Source organism: Sander lucioperca, chromosome 13 (assembly GCF_008315115.2).
Source record: "Sander lucioperca isolate FBNREF2018 chromosome 13, SLUC_FBN_1.2, whole genome shotgun sequence".
NCBI lineage: Eukaryota > Metazoa > Chordata > Actinopteri > Perciformes > Percidae > Sander > Sander lucioperca.
The window spans coordinates 2,372,501-2,394,227 of record NC_050185.1 but is presented as its reverse complement, the minus strand read 5'-3'; the positions used below and the strand labels follow the sequence as shown (position 1 = coordinate 2,394,227).

General features: G+C 41.6%; 1 protein-coding gene across 5 annotated transcripts in view; it reads left to right on the top strand.

Moving 5' to 3' along the window:
• Positions 1-21,727, top strand: part of robo3 (roundabout, axon guidance receptor, homolog 3 (Drosophila)) — a 105,308-nt gene that overhangs the window by 46,594 nt on the left and 36,987 nt on the right. For 2 of the 5 annotated variants that reach the window (XM_036008935.1, XM_036008936.1), the window contains exons 3-9: positions 2,552-2,709; positions 3,461-3,581; positions 4,754-4,892; positions 5,306-5,433; positions 7,578-7,589; positions 15,908-16,032; positions 18,113-18,284. In XM_036008935.1, the coding sequence (XP_035864828.1) occupies positions 2,552-2,709; positions 3,461-3,581; positions 4,754-4,892; positions 5,306-5,433; positions 7,578-7,589; positions 15,908-16,032; positions 18,113-18,284 (855 nt within the window). Of the gene's footprint in view, positions 1-1,699; positions 1,794-2,551; positions 2,710-3,460; positions 3,582-4,753; positions 4,893-5,305; positions 5,434-7,577; positions 7,590-15,907; positions 16,033-18,112; positions 18,285-21,727 lie in introns of those variants that run through there. The other 3 variants (XM_031310901.2, XM_036008937.1, XM_036008938.1) reach the window with 2 other exon arrangements.

Here is a 21,727-nt window from a genome sequence, read left to right as displayed (position 1 = left end):
ACATGAAATCATGTGGATGGGCAGAGGTTACTATTTGTTTTTTAGCCACTGGTACCAATAGAAGATGGCTCGGAGCATTCAGATGTTTTACATTTTCATATTTCACTGCAGTAACAAACCATGTATTATCCTCTGTTTGCCTATTTGGTCCTCAAGGCTTCACATATCAAGTGAACAGGGGAATATGAGCTTTTGAAAACTATTCTGCATTCTGTTAATTCTGAGGGCAAATGTAAACCGAACACTGTATGCTACTGAAGACGCATTTCAAAAGGACCAGCCTTTGAATCAAATACATGAAAATATTTATTCTATAAATGTAGGGAGTTACAGGGGTGTTGTACTTTATCCTCAGGGTTGAATGGGGATGGAAAGACTTTCAGACTTTAAGAAGAAGTACTGTTTCGTTGTTTAGAAATGAACTTACTTGTGTTGTAACTTACCCAAGCAGAAGTACATACTATTTGGATTAAAACTAGCTTACATATAGTGTTAATGAAAAGGCCAATATGAATTAAATATTAGTGCACCCCATCAATCAATCCATCTGCCACTTCAGTGATGCTCTTGAATGTAGTGACCAGCTTGTTGTTATTGTAATCTCAAAGATTCCTTCATGAGGACAGGGTCTCAAATGTTAATGGAATAGCCTCATAATTTGGACCATAACCTTGTCAAATTAGGCTCTAATTTGAGGTTATTTGTATTTATCTTTGTTAGTATTTCATTAGAATTCTTTATTCAGTGAAAATAGAGTGCTTGGAAAAGCTGCTCTTGAATGTGTAAATTGTGCTGCTGTTAACACATTTCAATTCAACCTGAAATGTGAGAAATGCTAAATGTGTTTGGTGGAATCAGAAGATGAGTCATCATTGAAGAATTGTATAACGATAAAGTACTCAACTCTGTTTGTCTTATTCTGCACGTCGGTTCTATGAAGATTGACAGACATACACGTTTTGTAATATTAAGACATTTCAAAATCAAATCATCTTTGAAATCATTTTCCCCCAAACATTGACAAACGTATATGTCAGTTTTTGTACTGAGGGCATTTTAAAGAAGCTTGTGCTTTGACAGAGAGGTTGACAGCTTTTTCAATAGCGATTTCTTTCCAAAGTCTGTGACGAGTGTAAACTAGGACCAGTTTCTGACATGACTTGCACTTTTCAAGGTGAAGTAAGTGATTTCTCTCTGCTCATCTTTATGGCTCAAAAGCTTGCAGATATTAGCACACTCAGGAGACATTTGAGTCTGGACATGAGTGGAATGTCATTACATTGATATAACTTATTATGAGATATAGCAATATAATGTAAGAGTGCATGCAATTCAGCCATGCCCTCCTCCTGCATTAATTCATTATCAACCAACTCCTTTATGTCCAAATATCACATCCTTTCATAGCTTCAAAGAGAACTTTATAGAATATTGAGGGTAGAAATTCGATACCCCCCCCAAGTGCTGTTTTGAAAGAGTTGCAGTTCGACTTCGGACATTTCTTTACAAATGCCTAGGAAAGATTGTAATGTGAAAAGGAATTTAGGAGGTTACTTTTCTTATATTATTGGTGTCTTTTTGGGGCCAGATAGGAATGCCATAGAAACCTCATTGGTTGATCCTCTTTGTAAATCCCTGCAGTGGCTGAGGCTTAGCCTGCAGGCCTCTTCCTGGTCGACTGGTGTTGTCAGTACATCATTCTAGACTACAAAAACCGTCATCTAAACCTGTAATCTGAGAGCCCGCAAAGCTTTCGAGACTGAAATGAGAAAGAAAAAGTCCAATGCCTTCAGGTAACGGGCTCAAGATGTTGACTACCGAGGGATGCATTTGGAAGTAAAGGAGGCGGGTTAACTCAGACACATCTCTAATGTTTTATGAATAGACTCCAGGAAAGCAAAAGAGAGGCAGTTGTTTTCTGGGTTACATATTTAAAGTTGCTTTCTGTAATTGATGTCATTGATTTGTCTGAAGCCATTGGTTGAATAGTGTTTTGTCGACCACCTATCCAAGTGTACTTGGATATATATATATATATATATATATATATATATATATATATATATATATATATATATATATATATATATGCATTTTCCAAGTGTGTGTGTGTGTGTGTGTGTGTGTGGGTCAGATTGAATAATTGATCCACTTTGTGTGTGTCAGCTACAAGACCTTTCATTATTGATGTGCTGTGATGGTGCACACATGACACAGAGTCAATGAAGACCATAGGGACACCATGTTAAATTCACAGTCATACAGTCATACTCGTCATACAGTATCAGTAGCAATGTACTGACATGCGTTTGCACCTGTTTGGCATTCATGCTGTTTCTTTTTGAAAGCCAAATGTCAGTACAAAGTCAACAGGACTCCATGTATGCACAGTCAGATAATGCAAAGTATTAGCAACAGGCTAATTATCAGCACAACGTTAGCAGAAGTAAATGTATGCAAAGCCAGATAAAAGATACTATCATCAACAAAGGAGTTTACACATACCATCTCTAACCATGTCTCTTCTCTTCCTCTCTTGTCTTTTCCCCAGTTCTGAGAGATGACTTCCGTCAAACGCCCAGTGATGTGGTGGTAGCAGCAGGTGAGCCGGCTGTCATGGAGTGTATACCCCCCCGAGGCCATCCTGAGCCCACCATCTCTTGGAAGAGAAACAACATCCGGGTCAATGACCGAGATGAGAGGATCACTGTAAGTTTTTCTATAGAATTAGTATCATGAAATTAGGGATGTTAACTGGAAGCAATGGAACTGCAAATTTTCCTTCCAACTTCATTTAAGAAAAATATTATTAAATGTGTTCATTTTTCGCTTTCTCAACATTATTTGCAAGTTATTAGGTTTGTGCTAATTTGCTTTATTTTTCAAATGGTCTTCCAGTGTTTTTTCGTCATTCACTGACCCAATCAATAATTTAGATAATTTAGATTTTTGACGAGTTGATGAGGAATCCATCCAGTTCCATTATGGTTGATAATAGTGAAGTAGCATCGCCATCCAACTGCAATGATTGTGGTTTAATTGAATCCTTCCAGGTTGTTCACCAGAAGACCACCTTCTAGGAATGAGTGGCCAACGCAAACTTTAGAATACAATAAAACCTGACATGTAAACCTGCTATTTGGGAGCATGCATGTATCAGTCTGCATGCATCTGCTTATTACAAACTGAGCAGTGGAAGATGTTTCTATGGTAATGAGAGCATGACTCGTTGTCAAACAGTGTAAGAACTAGCAGAGGAGCCATCTGTCATGACACTCTTGACGGGCTGGCCTCTCTCTTGACTAACATGCCTCAAATCCTGTTTCCAACCTTTTTCCATTTGTCTTCTTTCTGCCACCCCCCTTTCCTCCTCCCTTCTCCTCTGCTTACCTTTTCATCCATCTCCTTCTGTGGCTCTCTCCCTTCCCCTCTTCTCCTCCTTCTTCTCCCTCATTCTCAGATGCGAGGAGGCAAACTGATGATTTCCAACTCCAGGAAAAGTGATGCTGGCATGTATGTGTGTGTTGGAACCAACATGGTTGGAGAGAAAGACAGCGATCCCGCTGAACTGGTGGTGTTTGGTGAGTCATTTTTGCTGCATCTCATTCAATCATGGTCAACCTGCAAATACTGCATGGAAAATGAAACGTATGGGAATTACAGTATTCTGATTTCTTATCACATTACAAATCAGGTTTATTTTTGAATTGCACAAAAACATATTTCAGATGCAGAGATCTGTATCTTCACATAATAATGGTTGAGGTTATGCAATAGACTGTGATAAAACAAACATTCAAATGACAGGGCAGTACATCTATTGGACTTTAATAAATGTTAATTTACCAATTTAACATTATAACATTTAATAATCATGTAGAGCAAGTTACTCTGCTGAGAAATCTGTAATGGTTCTCCTTTCTGCCTTTCTCTGGATTTATTTACTGTTGGGGTGTACTTTCTTTGCTCAGCTGATGTAGTTGGAGCAGCAGATGAATCATTCCCATTGCCTTGTCTCTCTTGACCTCTCTGTTTCTTTCCTCCTCTCGGATTCTCTGCTTTGCTCTCAGCAGAGCAGCAGCATAAGCGTTCCCAAAGTGTGTATTGATCCGAGGAAAAAGATAGAAGATTGATATTTTCTTTTCAGTCCCAGAAAACCTCCCCCACCTTCTCCGCACCACCGCCCAGATGCTGCTCCTTTTGCACGCTGTGGCGCAACAGTAAACCTTAACCCAGTGTGTAACACATGATTTATCAATTTATGGTTCCTGAAAATGCATGGCCTGACACTTCCCCTTATATTTAATATTACTGCCGTCTGTGAGATTTACAAGATTATAGCCAGTGCACATCTGCACCAATTTCTCATGTCACCATTTCTTTTTAAAAAACAGATTATGACCATGATAAGAGCTTATAATGCACATTTGTCTCTCTAGACATATGTCTCTGGTGGATTGATTCTCCCATCTGTGTAACTCAATGTTGTTATGCACCTGCATCAGGCCTGTAACTCCCTCAATGATGATGCCTTCTTGTTTGATAATGCTACCATGTTCAGTAGTGGTGATTTGGTTTTCAGTTTTCACAATTTATTTCCTCAGTGGTCACTATTTGTCTTATTTTCATCCATATCCCAGTCGCTGCCGTGGCAACAATCTAATTCCCCTGAGGAGAAGGAGTTATTTAAGTTAAAGTGTAGTAGGACAAGCATTGAATCCCCTCTCCGTCTTCTGTCTCTGTTACATTTCAGAGAGGCCAGTGTTCACCAAACAGCCGGTGAACCAGGTGGTGTTGGCAGACGATACAGTGGACTTCTTCTGCGAGGTGCACGGGGACCCGACTCCGACTGTCCGCTGGCGGAGAGAGGAGGGAGAGCTGCCCCGGGGCAGGTACGCCACAAAGGACACTCCTGTGTTGTCTGTTAGAACTGCTCGATGCGTCAGCACCACCCTGGCATCTTCATACCAACAATATATGCTGGTGGCCAGGGTGTTACCACTACATATTACATTACCGGTCATTACACTGACAGTATAACAGCTGCAACTGTCTGCATGGATAATTGCATGTCTGTTCTGTGCTAACTAAGCCAGGCAAGATGAGAACAGATTGAATGATTGCTTGAATGATTGACTAAAAGGGGAGCTGTGAGTCTGTTTTCTGTGTGCACTGGAAAAAAACACCTGGTGTTAATACACAACCCTGGCTGTGTAAATGGAAATCAAACGGAAAGGAGTGCACGAGCCACAAAACATGATGTATTGCACTTTTTGCTAAATCTTGCGTGTCAATGTCTTTCCAGGTTTGAGATCCGCAGCGACAACAGCCTGCGTCTGACTCAGGTGCGAGGTGAGGACGAGGGCACTTACACCTGCGTGTCAGAGAACAGCGTGGGCAAAGCCGAGGCATCGGGCACCCTGCAAGTGCACGGTAAGACATGGGCACGCATCCACAATACTTTGGGAAAATCTGGTTTGAATTGAGATTGTTTGTTCAAGCAACTGAGATTCCAGCGCCAGTCACTGACAGGGCCAGCTGGCTGCACAGTCATAATGGAGTTAGTAGTCATTTGTGACACTATGAAATGATTTGCAAAATGTGAAGATTGCGGAAAAAAATATTTTTCTTAGCAACTCATTTCATTTAATATATGTGAATAATGTGATAAAACAATAAAAGTGCCTGAGTGGCACAAGGTTTTTACTTGTTTCCAAAATGTTGGTAAATGTCTCATAGAAAGTGAATTGCGGGCGCCTGGGTAGCTCACTTGGTAGAGCGCACGCCCATATAAACAGGTTTACTCCTTGACGCAGCGGTCGCGGGTTTGACTCCGACCTGCGGCCCTTTGCTGCATGTCATTCCCCTCTCTCTCCCCTTTCATGTCTTCATCTGTCCTATAAATAAAGGCCTTGAATGACCAAAAATAATCTTAAAAAAAGGGTCATTGTGTCAACAATAGAAATGTAGAAATCTGCTTTAAGTCTTACCCTGCTTTATTCTAGAACATATCACTCAACAAGTGCAACTTCAGTGGAGGCAATTCTTCACTGGCAGGGAATTAGATTTTAACACTGAATACATAAGTAAATTATTTGCACAGATGGACAGTTTTGCTATGATGTATCACACAATCTTCTCACCTTCCCAGCATGCATCATTTCACTGCCTTTCTTTTGCTGAATTACCTTTGGGAGCTTTTGTGGGAGATTTTTCCATCGAGTCATCGAGTTTTCTCTTTGATTCATGCTGAATGTTACTATCAGTGTTCACAATGTTTCTATGATATTGCCCACAAGAAGTCAGAAAAATCAGTGAATAGACAGCCAGACGGACATTGTGGCTGAGTTTTTGAACAATTCGGCATCGTACTTACAAAACATATTAAAAAAGATATTCATTTCCATCCAAAGAACATAAAAAATAAAACTCAAGAAGAAAGGCACTTCAATACACAAAGAGAAAAAAGAAGGTAAAAATACATAATACAGAAAATGCAAAGAAAGGGTGATGGGATGTAGGCTATACAATCACATTTCCTTGAAAACAATCTTGCAGTACATCAGCTATATAAATACTTTTCTTATTATTAATAATTTGGAAAAACTCAAAAAAAATTTGAAATTCAATTCTGAAGTGAGTAAAAGCTGGCCGAGATTTAGAACATTTTGCTTTATGGATATGGAATTTCGCCTGTAGAATTAATAGGTTGACAATCCTATGTGTTGTTTTCATTGTGGCTGCTTAAAACCCCCCACATCATGCCACTGGTGACATTCTGCTAACTGAAACTAAGAGAGGGAAAGTGAAAACTGGATTTTAAGTTCCTTTTGAGCCTCGACTCGTCATGCCTCTGAAGAGAGAGCCGAGATCAAAAAGCATTGAAATTGCATTAGAATAAAGTCAGCCCCTTGAAGAGAGGCATGTGGAAGAGAAATCTGCCATTAGTGATGATAAAAGAGAATATTTGGAGCTTTACTCTGTAACAGTTAATTCTGTTCGCTGGCCCTCCAGTACTGTATAAGCCTACGCTTCTGACATCTGTCAACACATGTATGCTCACATACAGTACTACGTCCACATGCATGCACCGACAAACAGACAAAACACACGCATACACAGTCTTGCACATGCATAATGCACTGCACTTACAGAATGAAGAAGTCATTCCCAGCAGCAGCTGTTAGCCAAATGGAGATTGATTGTGGGTTGGTGCATGCAGCTGCAGTTTTAGGGATAATAGGAATCCCCAGCCCCCCTTTTATACAAAGCCACGGATCAATCAGAACACAACCTCTTATCTTTACCTGTACGTCCTCATTGAGTTCATCATTCCCTCTCCTACTCATCCAGTTCTTTTCTTTTAGGACCACTTGATTTAAATAGCCGACAATTCCCATTCAGTGATTTTTAGTTCTGAATAGACCTGAGTGGCTGTGCTGCTCCAAAGTTTCACTCTGTCTTGTTGAAGTATTTCATCCAGCATCACTGTTCATTATGAGCTAATCATCTCATTCTCATTCATCTTTCTTTTTCCTCTTTTCATTTCCACCCCTTTCTGCATCACTCCATCGCAGTCGGCCCATCCAGTGAGTATTCCATTTCATCCCATCTTATATGTGTGTGTGTGTGTGTGTGTGTGCGCGTGAAAGAGAGAGAGACATAACAGACACGAGAGAGAGTCTTACACATACAGACATTTAGGCTACATCTACACTACTACGTTTTCATTTTTAAGTGTTTTGAGACAGAAAAGATCTCCGTCTACACAAGAGCTTTAGCTCCAGCAGCAGAACTAATCTGTGTCCATATTAACACATCTGACAACACATATCACATGACCGTTCACACACACTGGGCATGTGCGTGCCGGTGGAAACAGGAAGCAGATTGTCTGACATTACTTTGCGGTTAAAAATCATGGATGTAGAAGTTTAAAAGACAGAAAATACTTGGAGCGAGGATGAGGTGGAACTGTTACTGAAAGGTCTGTAAGCTACCTAACAGATAAGACTGACTGATGTGCATCAACCTTTCCAAAAGTCTCCGTTTGTGTCCGTCCAGACTACACAGCCACCCTGGAGTCTTTAAAGCAAAACAGGGGCAGCAGTGTTTCCAAATGTCAACGCTTTAAGGGTTCAGAAACGCCGGAGTAGTATCAACGCAAGGCGTACACGTAGAAAAAGAAGTCCATTTCAAACATATTAGTGTAGATGTAGCCTTAGGTGGCTATGTCGGAGGCAAACACCCCTCTTCCACTGTTGCTGTTTTTTGCCAATTAGAAATAGAGAATATTTCATTAGTATTTAAGTACCTCTGGAAACACTGGGAGTAGGCTTTTGATTGCCCACAACTGCACTCCAGTCATCCTTTAGCTCATCTAGGTGGAGCTGCCATTGTTATAAAGAAATGAATACCAGGGCAGTTTGATTTAGTACACAAACAATCTTAAGAAACAGGAATAAAAAGGGAACTACTCCGGATAAAACCTTAAATATCCCACACATGAAACAAATTAAAAAGTATCATCGTGCTGCAGTAATGGTGATTAATCACATATTTGACTATGTAATTTCCTCGCTTGGAAAACAGTGCCCTCTGTGCAGTGAAAAATAGTCATTTTACAGCTAACTGAGCAATGTATGGTTTGGAGGCTGATAAACTCTAATGTGATAAAACACCAGGCTGCCTGGGCATGATTATCGTTTCCAAGTGTGTTTGTGTACTTATGGTGATGAAATGGCAAAAAGCTGTGAATGAATAGGTAGCACAGGGTGCTTCCTTTGTGTGTCGTGAAATAGAAAAATGTTGTTCACTGCAACACATTACAGTGTAGGAGCTTTTCATTGGCATTGCTGGGAGACAAACATGTTTTTGAGTAAAAGGAGTTGCAATCTTTTCACTGGTATCTGAGAAATTAGCTGTCAGACGGTTACTTTTTTCCGCTTTTACAACAACCAAAATGGAATCAAGATTAGGGGGTGTAAATGATGGGTTTCAGGAACAGTACTTCAACCAAGAGGAGTGTGTGTTTGGAGAAAGGTGTCTTTGTGTATATCTGTCGGGTTTTGACTCTTCACTTGCACTTCTACGCTTGAAAGGGCCTTGATGCTTTAAAGGCTAACTTCATTTTTAACATTTTATCTGTTTCCGCCTCTCAGTCACTTCACATTATGCGTAGGCAGAGGCAAGTGAGAGGGATAAAATAACCCTTTTAAGCCATGACACACATTGGCATCAACAGATTTATGCCCATTAGAGAAACCGTTCTCTGGAGCAGAGGTTTGGGCAAATATGGGCAAAACGTGTGAGTAATCCATGTTATCAACTTATCCTAACACACGTTAGACTCCAGTGTTGAGTCTGTTAACAACAAAGAATCAGCCAGAGAGATTTTCTCCAAACTGTATGACTTAGATGTCAGTATCTTTTCATATGTAGTTCTCTGCTGCTATCAAGGAAGCGCCATTTTAACACCCGGGACTAAACTAAATGTGTGATTTGCACTGTGAAATTAGCATATTTAGGCAATAGAGCCTTACTAATACATAAATGGGAAAAAACACAGTAAATGTCAGAGGGCCAAAAGGAGAATGGAAACATTTTATTTTCTCAAGCACAAATCCCTCATCAGGCTGGATGCATGTTAGATGGCGTTTAGTAACATCTCACATCACCTGGCCATGACTTCCATGTGGACATCGGTCAGACTAACAAATTGGCTTGCTGGATCCCTTCCACTAGAAGACCTCGGACTAAAAGTAATGCCTGATAAAGATCAGGGCATCCTGACCGGTCTGGCTGCCAGTTTAGCTTCCTGGAGTCAGCAGAGCAAGAAGGCAAAACCAAACAGAAACCGGCGTTTAATTTGCTCCGTCTTCCAGCGGCACTGCTTACTAATTTAAAAGTGCAGAACAGGACTCGATGCGTATACTGACAACTTGAGTCTGGAGTGTGCAGCCAGCCTCGGGGAGTGAAGATGTGAAGCCAGGGAAGAAATAATAGGAAAAGGATACAGGGAAGTAAAACAACTGCAAGTTGTACCACACATTTTGATAACTTAATGCATTACGTACACTGTGCTATGTCTGTAGGGAGGGCTCAATTCTTTGTCTTGCCTGTGGATGCTTAACATTGTAAAAGCAAGGAATTACAGCGCTGCTTCTATAACTTATACTCAGTCCATTTAAAGCTGTAACAGCCCTCCAATTCATATATTGATGTTGGATAAATAGGCAGGAGTTCTAGGCACAAAGGCCCCACTCCAAATTAAATAAAAGCACAGATGAATTATGGTCCAGCTGTAGGAAATAACCTCCTCCTCAGTCATCACTTCAGAATGGAAACAGCATCAGGAAAAGTGTGTCTATGTGTCTGAGAAAGAGAGGGTGTAGACTCATGCAGCCTCAGAGCAGCAGCAGCAGCGTGAGAGTGTGTTTACTTGAGCGTACGTGTGTGATACAGGCTGTCTGCATCAGCGTGGGACTGTGACAGCTGCCTGTCACATCCAGGCCCCCCGAGGAACTCCTGCTGGGAGCGTGTGTGTGTGTGTGTATTTGTGTTCCCGTGTGTGATAGCTTCAGTACGTTGGTGCAAATCACACGTCAAGTGTGCGTGTAAAGAAATGGGGGAGGTAAGATGCTCTGGCTGTGAGCACTTTGTCTGCCTTTGCTATGTGATTGAGCAACACACCGTGTTCATACAACAGCAGTGGGACAAATCGCACTCTGATCCGTCTTAGTGGGAGCACAGTATGTGGTGAGCAACTGAGCCGGCGAAACATTTGTTTGCTGTATTTAGTTTTTGACTGTCTTCCATCGATTAGGAACCCAACTCGAGCTGGGATCAGCAAACCTATAACCAGACAAGAACATCGACATCGGATGACTGCAGAATCCTCGATTACCTTCAGTGTTTCAGCTCTTTTGGCAACTATGGTGTGGTTTAGGTCAGGGAAGATTGTGCTTATGGCAAATAAGTTAACCTTAAAGGAATAGTTACCCAAAAACAATATATTGTACTCACCTCCCTCGGCTATCTACGGTCCTAGAGAGTGGAACACTCCCGAAAAATGAAAGCATATTAGTGCAAACAGACTTCGAGGAAGCCTGAAGGAAAGAGAGCCAAGTGTCTTGTATCCATTCACAATCCAAACACAGCTATTTTCGTTAAACTATTGCTAAACAAAGCATTTGCAGATTTCCATGCGCATGTGTGCAACAAATTCCTTCTGCACAGTAATATTCAATAGGGTTTTCAGAAGTTTTATGGATTTTTTTTTTTTTGCTCTCTTTAATTTGGACTCTGTCAAAGTGGGGCTAGGATCACACTACATAAAAATGGCCTAATGCAACTGACATGGGGCATCTACAGTAAATTGAAAATGAGTGTTGGGCCCAAATATGGTGTCATAGTGGGAGACCACTGCCCTAGACCACAAGACTAGGGCTGGGCAATATATCGATATTCTATCGATATCGCGATATGAGACTAGATATCGTCTTAGATTTGGGATATCGTAATATCGTAATATGGTAAGTGTTGTCTTTTACTGGTTTTACAGGCTGCATGACAGTAAAGTGATGTCATTTTCTGAACTCACCAGACTGTTCTAGCTGTTCTATTATTTGCCTTTACCAACTAAGTCATTAAATCATTTCATATAATTTATCAAAAATCTCATTGTGTAAATAACTTTCATGAAAGCAATAGTCAACCATACAATATCGTCACAATATCGACATCTAGGTTCTCTGTATCGCCCAGCCCTATTCAAGACTAGCATGTCGGATGTGTTCATTGCTTTCTGTTGCCCAGCTTGACAATGTCTACAACCTGCTCCATAGATGTTGATATACTTCATCCTCTGGCTGCTCCTGCCTGGTCACTGTTGGATGTCGTGCACGACAAGAAGGCCACAAGCTAATATTCATGAGGAAACAATGTGTAGTCTGACATGCAATTGGACTGTATTTATAATAGCGCTTCTCTAGTCTTAACACCTACTCAAAACTCTTTGACATATTACAGGCACCATTCACACACACTCATACACTGGTGGCCGAGGAATGCCATACTAGGTGCCACCTGCTTATCAGATACATATTCACACACATTCACACACCGATGACGCAGCATCGGGGTTCACTGGGGGTTTGGGATCCAGCGTTCAGTGTCCTGCCCAAGGACACTTTGACATGGGACTGCAGGGCCAGGGATTGAACCACCAACCTTCCGATTGGTAGGCTGCCACCTGAGCCACAGCCGCCCACATGGCGTTCTCCCTCTGAAGTGACGTTTTGGGTCATCTTATCCCATCATAAAAGTAATTCTAACCCTCACCACCTATTCTTTCAATTGAAAAAAGTACGGACTGGCCATATGTCTTCACGTTTGCAGGATTTAAGAGAACATTTTGCTTATCATCACACAAAAACACACACAAGCATTCAAAGAGACCAAGCACTTTCCTCCTACACTCCTGACTGCTCTTATCGTATAAGCTGTGGACATTTCACTTGCAGTCTTGCAGATCTAGTTTATTTTTGCTTCCTCTTGGCATGCTAGCCTTTGTTATGTGTTCTCAGCTCTGGTAATATCCAGAATGTAAAAGACGTCTCCAGGCTCCTTTAAATTCCTATCTCAAGTGTTTTATTCTTTATTTAGACGTTCCCCAATTCCCCCCCCCGTCGCTGCCTCCTGCAGTTATCAGATTATGTGCCATTATTTTTGCAGACTCCATTATATATTTAATAAAACCGGAAAATGAAGGTGCCACGGTGTGTGATAAGCAGTGAGACTTTTTCTGTCTTTTTTAAGGGCGCTTCAAACAACAAAAGCTGTCATACCTAAAAGCCCAGAATGCTTCATTACTGTACAAGCTTCGTGCTTTGCCAATAGCTTCCATGACATGCAGCCATTGTTTGCAGATTTTTGTCATGTATATTTCAGCTGCTTTGTTCAAATCCATATCCCCGTTTCCATCCCATGTGAGGATGCTAATGTTTCTCCCTGCCCTAAATCTAAAGCTCAGTGTCGCGCCGAGTGCACCCATTATTGCTAATTATTTATTACAGCCTCAGGCAGTGTGCCGGCTTGCCTCCTCAAATCAAACATTGTTATTCTCCAGACAGGGCTGTGTAGTGCACCAAAAACGGCATTTTAATAGCCTGAATATTCCAACCTGTCACTGTATTTGGGTCAAAGTTATGGCGTTGTGTCAGGCGCGAGGGGGGAAAGTGTCCAGGTGTTGAGGAGACAGTTAACAAGTTTTTGTCAAATGGCCTGCGTAGCATGGTGCAGTCTTTTTGCATTACATAATAAGTAGGTATTACACTGCATGTCTTTAATATTTCAGGCCGTGCATCAGTCTTGACAGGAAGCCTGTCCTTGAGGTAGCTGGGAAGTGAAAGCAGGGAGCATTTTTGGGCTTTGACCTTTAGGCTAACTGGGGGGGGCGACATCACTGATCCCAGGACATGACCCTGCCCACCTTGGCCACGGCCCCCCCTTAGCTGTGATTTATCCTGAGGCTGACACATGGATCCCCTCCTGCTGTGTGAAGGGGCCCGTGGTGGAAGCGGTCTTTAGGGTAGCAAGGGTCAGGCTAATTCCCAAGACAGGGGAATCAAATGTGTATGCAGGCCATGAAATGAAGCCTGTACACTCATCTGAGGTGAGTGATTACAGGAGGCAGGCAAGTCACAGAGAGGGAGGCTAGATATTGGGCAGTCAGGGATTCTCCTGCACCGCAACATTTCATTTCAACACTTGGCACTCATCTGCTTCAAGTGCTGGCCTGTTTTTCTGACGTGACCCTCCTGGTGTTCTGGTTATCTTGGTTCCCATGCTCCTTTCTCCTCCTTTAAGAATTTAATCAAACTCTGAGCCTCTCAACACAATGTCAGAGCAGTTGGCCTCCTCGGAGATAAGCAAGCTTTTTTTTTGTATATAGTGTATATAGTGCAATAGTGTTATTGCTTTGGGGTGATATATTGAAGCAAGATTTATTTATTAGGACCGTGCACACTAATCAACATTAATGTAAATCTGCCAGTGTTAGCCAGTTTGCTCATTTTCACCTGTAGTCCTAGTTACCTAGAATGCAGGTTTTTATTTTCTCTCACTAGGTATCTTTCCGTCACTGGATTAATCATTCATTGGCAAATTTGAAGAAAAGGCAAATTGTTGCATGTTTACATACTGTACTATGAATATTGTAAGGAGGGCACACGACAACATTGCATAGCGTATGTAAGAAACCAAAGCCACTACAGCGTATGTCAAGGTGCATTATGACTTTTCATTGTTTTGATATTTTGATGTTTTTTTCTTTCTTTGGGCAAATTTAAATGTCACATAGGATAATGTAGATGGAAACACTGTCTGTTTAGTGTTGTTTTTCTTCCTTTCTTGTCTTTCAGTTCTTTAGAAAGGTTCTTCACCTCCGTCTTTCTCTTTCTCTCGGTTTCCCTTAATGCTAATTGAGACAGAGAATGAAAGAGAAGCAGGAGATCAGGTGGGAAGATGAGAAATCAATTAGGACTGGTGGAGGGCATCATTATACATTCACACCCCCTGTGGAGGAAAGCCTGTCACTTGCTACAGAATCAATAGAAATCAAAGAGGTGTGTGTGTGTGTGTGTGTGTGTGTGTGTGTGTGTGTGTGTGTGTGTGTGTGTGTGCACGTGCGTGAGCGCGTGTGTGCGTGTGCGTGCATGCAGGAGAGGTCCCATCCTGTCCTCCATCTATATGTTCAGAGACATCTGATTAGCCCTGGTTCCTGGGATCATAAAAGTGACCCACAAACCTGAATGTTGGCCCCCGGGGGTTCTGGGCTGGTCTGTTTGATAGGCTCTTCAGCCAAGCATAGGAGATTGATTATATAGAGTATACAGTTTAAGCAACAAGCATCTATAGCAGGTTTCATCAGTCAATGCCTAACAAATCAAGGCCACAGATGATCTGTTTTGTAGCACCCATCCTGGTAGAGACAAAAAGTAGTTCCAGATACTAAGGAGCTGAACTCAGGGATCAACCACGAACTAAATGTCCTTTTGCACAATCCTGAAGACTTGTGAACATTAGAGAAATGAGTCTGATAATGGATACAAAGTGACTGAGGTATATACAATTCTTCAGACAAGGAGACATCAACACACAGTCACGGTGCGTTTACTGCCGTGTGATCTCTGATACATGTAATGAATGGATGTAAAGCAGACATGCAGAAGTGTCATAGGAGGCTGAAAGCTCCACAGCGCCTGCCTTGAAAACAAACGCCTGTCAAGTACATCTCCATGATGCAACAATTAGCAAAGCAAGCTTTGTTTCTCTTGAACCGTTTTCTCATGTGAACTCAATATCTAAAGGTCATATAAGTACGGAGTTTCCCTTTCTCAGGAGACTGTCTGTGTCAGACGTTTTCAGAGTGAGGTTTATACCTGCGCGCTGGTGTCTGCGTCGTTCTCGCGTATCTCTTTAAGAAAGTAGCAGAGCCGGTATGTGTGTGCGGTGTGTAGTAGAGCGAGTGAGAGAGTGACGGTGATTAGCTTCGGAGCGAGGACCGACTCTGGACGCATAGTGGGAGAAACAAAGTGTCTCCCCACGGTCGGAAATCCGATGCAGGAAAAGTGAACCCTCTCCTCGATTCCATGTTGTTTTGAAAGAGCTAAAGAGACAGGGAGAGCTCGAGTGAAAGAGTTGTCAGTTCTGTGAGTTGCTGTCATCACTGGTGGCCTGTCACGGCTTAATGCACTCCATGTCACCGCTGGCACATTCTCACTGTAATATGCCCACTCAACACACACACACACACACACACACACACACACACACACACACAAACACAAAGACTGCATTTCTATTGTGCCCTGATAACGATTTCTCTCCGTTCTCTATGTTGCAGTTCCCCCTCAGATTGTGGTTCGGCCACGAGACCAGATCACAGCTCCGGGTCGCACCGTAACCTTCCTCTGTGGCACCAAAGGGAACCCTCCACCAGCCGTCTTTTGGCAAAAAGAAGGCAGCCAGGTAAGAAACCTCTTGTGACTTGTATTAAAGTCGTCTCTAAAACTCCTTCTATTTCATAGAGGATGACACCGCTTACTGTAACGGTGTCTTTACAGGTCTCACAGACAGACAGACAGACAGACAGACAGACAACTTTAACTTAACCACCTGTGACATAAATAATGGATAAACTAAACACAGTCAAGCCACAGTCACTCATCCTATCTAGACTCCCAGCAGGTCAGGCCAACCCCTTAACGAGGTGGGAGGAGCCAGCCAATCAGGGCCAACCAAAAGAGCGGAACAGAGACTGGTCAAAACAGGAAGTCATGCGGCCCAGCGCCGTCACAATATACATATACACTGTGATAAACACAGCAGCCAATACTATTATGATGCTAGTTGAAGCTACTTGCCTTCACATGCCATTCTGAAACATGGTGCTTAAAAGAAGGCCTGTGTCTCTCCTCACAGTCATGTTCCTCTGTCATCTTTTGCTTTCATCACTATGTGCTATAGTTTAGTGTGTGTGTGTGTGTGTGTGGGGTTTGCATGCACAAGTGTGAGCAAGGCGGATGTATGATAAGCAGTGCAGCCTGTTGGAATGCACTGAAAGGCGGGATGAGAGTGTGTGGGTGCCTGTAGCATGGCTCCCAGGTACAGATTAGAGGAGGAAGAGTGAGATCGGAGGAGGCCTGGAGAATGTGTGGGAGAGGGAGAACAAGAGTGGAGGAGAGAGATAAATAGGAGAAAGCACAGAGGACGAGGGAGGGAGAGGAAGTATGTGGGCAGCGTGTTGGGGATGTTGGCTGCGAAATACCCAGGAAAAATATAGTCGTTTCTATACTGACAAACGCAAAAAGGAAAGTAGGGATCAGGGATATAACTGCCTCTATCCACTTCAACCTAATGTTTCTTTCTCATACAACTGATTTTCATTTTCTGTTTCTTTACCTGCCCACTTTTGAACCACTTAGTCACGTGCACAAAGAGATAAAGTTTCAAGGTCTGCCATTTGAATGAAAAGCACTGCTCTCTCTCCTTTTCTCTCTTTACACTGCATTCAAATAGTGTTAACAGCTGTCCCTTCACGTCTTTATTAAGTGGCCCAAAGTATCTATTTTGTCTAAATGAAGACTTCAACACACGCTAACAAAAGCTCTCATCCTGGAACATTCAAGAGAGACACATTTATTAAGGAATATGTCAAATAAAATAAACATTTCTAATAACGCTGCAAGTGGAACAGCTTATGTCTGTCCTTGACATGTGTGTTGTAGATTGAGAGTTTTAAGACTTTTCTTTCAATATCAGCTTACTGAACAACCAACTGCGCCTCCGGGGACAAATGAAGCTCTACTTGACTTGACTTGAAAAAGAGCACAAAACAATGAAGGCCTGCAGTATTAAACTAAGTACTATTTAGTTAGGGTTAGGGTTAGAAAAAATACCCACAAGTAAACATAAATAAATGATGATAACTTCAGTACATCACATTAGATTAGATTAGAAAGACTTTATTGATCCCAAATTGGGAGATTTCAGTGCTACAGCAGCAACGTATCAGACACACAGCACACACACAGAATATACAAGAAATAATAATTAGGATAGAATACAAGAACAGCTATTCAAAAATAAAGATAAAAAAAAATACAAAGGAAAGAATGTACAAACGTATGTACAAAATGGGTTAAATAGCATTTATAAAGATGTTAGTAAAACCTATGTTTGTGCAAGTATTGTGATGTATATGAGTGTTATCTATATCTATCTATAGTGTTATCTACTACTCAGTGATGAGGTGTTAAAACGTCGTGTTGCCTGTGGTAGGAATGAGTTCTTGTAGCGGTCAGTGCGACACCAAAGCTGTCAGAGCCTTTTAGAGAAGATGCTCCGCTGTTAGACCAGTGTGTGTGTGTGTGTGTGTGTGTGTGTGTGTGTGTGTGTGTGTGGGTGGGTGTGGGGGTGTGGGTGTGTGTGTGTATAACTTAATTCATTAGTAATTACAAATATAAGTTAAGGTATAGAGTGCATAAGTGATTATGAGGAAACTAAATGAAAAACAAGACTCATCCTCCTAATGTTTTCTCTTCTCCAGATCTTGCTGTTTCCCATCCAGGAGCCGTTACAGTCGGGCCGTTTCTCTGTGTCGCTGAGCGGCGAGCTCACCATCGCCGACGTCCGCGTGGAAGACTCGGGCTATTACATCTGCCAGGCCATCAGCGTGGCCGGCAGCATCCTGACCAAAGCCCTGCTGGAGGTGGAGAGTGGTGAGTGCAAACAGCATTACAGGGTTTACAGTCACCTGATCACACAGAGTGGTCCATGATGTTGTTACTCGGCTTTTGGCTTCCACTGTTCAAATTCATGCATGTATATTTGCCCAAGATCTGAATTCTGTTTGGTACAAATATATCACTTGATATAACCAGTGCCTCACTGAGATTAAGACTCTGTTTTAAAGGAGTGTCCTGGCCGAGACAGCATAGACATCTTAACACCATACATCTTCCTTTGTCTTTTTGTTAGACTAATGCCCCGCCAGCATTACCCTCCTAGCAAGTAATTTAGTTCCCAATCCCATCTTTAAATGCTTGAAGAATTGCATCTTTGAACTGCACTGAAGTGCATTTTCTGGCCTCTATTCGGCAGATTATTTAACAGAAATATTTCTGTTAAAAGTTGATCAAAAGAAAATACCATTAGCATTTGCAGCTGCTTACGTGTGTATCCTCAGCCGGCAGCTGGTTTTACTCACTAGTTTAATAATTCATGCTTATTAAGTCAAAGGAACAAAATAGTCAAAAATCCCCGATAAAGGCTTTAAACCAACAACTACACAAACGGACGAGTTCTAGCATGAATTTGATCAGAAATTGGGGAGAAATTAACTACATCTGCAACCAAAATCCCAGCTTTCCCTGGTGTTAGCATGTAGCTACATGTAGCAGTGTATGTAATGTAAACAGTGCAGTAGCTACCTGCCTGGAGCAGATGACCATATATAGAGAACCAGCTGGGTATGACATCATACAGGGCCGAGAGTAGAAAAAACTGCTGAAACCGGAGCGTTCAGAACAGTGGGAAATCTGAGGTTTTGGCTCACAGGGATTTTCTTTTAAATATTCTCACATCATTATTTATTGCCTTTGCCACATGTAATATGAACATTCAACATTGTAACATTATATACATATGAGAGAAAAAAAAGCATAATAGGTCTCTTTTAATCATTTCTCACAACATGTGGATTTAACCTCCCTTCCCCTGCATGTGCAGCAATATAACATTTAAAAATCCATCCTTCAAATCCGTCTCATGTTAAAATATTCTTCCCCAAATGAGCAGACAGCAGGAGTCCTTATCAGATGTAATCATAAGGGACAACCGGTGATAGTTCTATGCAAATAACCCGGCTGCAACATATGCTGCCCTCCCATTCAGGGAGTAAACTGGGATTTTGTTCAGCTCCATTTACACTACCTCCTGTATTGACTTTTCACACTTTCACTTAGCTCCAGTTAGCGGATGATATCAGAGCTATAGCACAGAATGATAATGAGGGCCTGCTCCACGTCTGAATGCAAATGTCAAACAGTAGGGTGAGTGAAATGTTGTATTTCAGCTCAGTCGTTGTGTGGCGAGGGCTTTGTGAGCGCCGGTTGCCATCGCAGAAAAAAAGAAAAGTAAACCTTCAGTTACTAACAGTCTTCAGCTTCTTTCCACAGCCAGTTATGAATGTGCACAAATTTACTTGACTTTTCCAAACTAAGCATGACTCGTGACGCCTACTGTACCACAGTGTTTACATTGAAGACATACAGTAAAGACAGCCTTATATGTCCATGAGTTTCTTGGTGATGACCGTGAAGGCTGTGGGCACACACGGGACAAGTGAAAGCAGGCTTACTGTTTAGGACAGTTATTCCTATGCCTGGGTTTAAGCAGTCATTGTAGCTGCACGTCAAATAGGGATTTACATGTGTCTATTCCACTCCTTATTCTGCGGATGTGAAGCCCAGTGGAACAGCTAAACACAGCTAAAAAAAAAAAATCTCACAATGTCTCTGACAGTTAACTTTCACTCAGTTTTTAGCAAAGTTTAATGCAATTCACCCCCTCTGTTTTGCCAAGGATCGGTCAGCATTGATTTGTCTCGTACCAAAACGTGTGTATCCTGTTGTATCCTGGCTAGTCTCGCATTGCCAGACCTTCCTCCACAGCGCTGCGGAGGAGGGTTTTGGTGGAACATGTTTTAAGTTCAAAAGTAGTTTTAGTCGTCCAACAGAAAACTCAGATTGGACAGATAGGACAGGAGCAGTTAACCATAGTCCTCAGAAATCAGCCAGAGTTTAGAACGCCTACACAAAGAAAGAGGAAGAGGACAGACATCCGGCCAAATTTCCGTCAGCAACGGAGCAATCCCAGAAGTGGAAGGTCGTGGATATAGACTATATCCTGGCTAACACACTCACTGCAATTTAAATGTAATAGATTCACCTTGCAGATATACAGTAGATGTTTTAATGACTGTATTAAAGTATGTAAGTATTAAAGTCATTAATAGCTTTTTTGACGACATGATAGGGAGTGTAGAATTTGGTTTCTCGTCATTGTATCATTGAGTTTTTTAACCCACAAACCCAAAGACACTCTGCCAAGACTGTTCCAAAATAATCCATGGTTACTCAAAAGGTATAGTGTTTGTTGAAATGGCACTTTTGCGTATGATATATATATATATATATATATATATATATATATATATATATATATATATATTATTAGTGTATACATTGGGGTGCAACTCAATATTCTGACAAGTGGTCCATTACTCTGACAAGAAGGGCAATGAATCAACATATTCCTGTCCAAGAAAAATCGGTGTCGTCCATTTGCATGCTGAACTGAGGCAGGGCCAGAGAGAGAGAGAGGGGTGGACTCGAGAGCCTCTGGGAGTGAATGTTTCTCTTATAGTGACATGTTACATCTCACTTGGCAGGGCAGGCCGGGAAATTACAGGCAAACATGACCATCTGGAACCCAAAGAACAAGCTGTAGACTTTAGCGTGTCTGTAAATATGGATTCCAGGACAGGGATAACACAATTAATAAATGACCATTAATGGAAAAAAAAAACCCAAAACACATCAAACATATCAACCAGGCCTCATAGTTTAACATAACGAAATGGATTTAAAGCAGAAGGTGAGCTGTATTTTTTCCATTTAGCCTATGATTGTTGGATGAAATGTAGTGTTGAGTGGACTGTTTACAGCTCTGCAGCTTTTCTGATGTTGTGATGGATAGTGAGTGTGAAAATCACCAGACAGGATCATTTTGTGTCTGTACTAGGGCTGCACAACTAATCGCAGTTTTATCGAAATCACAATACGGACTAGTGCAATATCCAAATCGCAAATTAAAAAAGCAGAAATTATGAATTATTTAGACTCATATTGAAGGGAGGATAATCACAGAAGGGTCAACGTTCAGTCAGGATACTGTTTCAAAACATTTCATTTTTTTTTTTTTCAAATGCTAAAAAATGTAACGAAAAACCCAAAAGTCAATGAAAGTAGAGATCCTATCTTTGGTTGTACTTGTGAAGCGCGATGTATTGAATCATCCAAATTAGGCAGTTCAAAAGAAACCCATATTTCTGATATAGACATTTAGAAAAATGGGTCATATTTGACCCAAAGACAACACG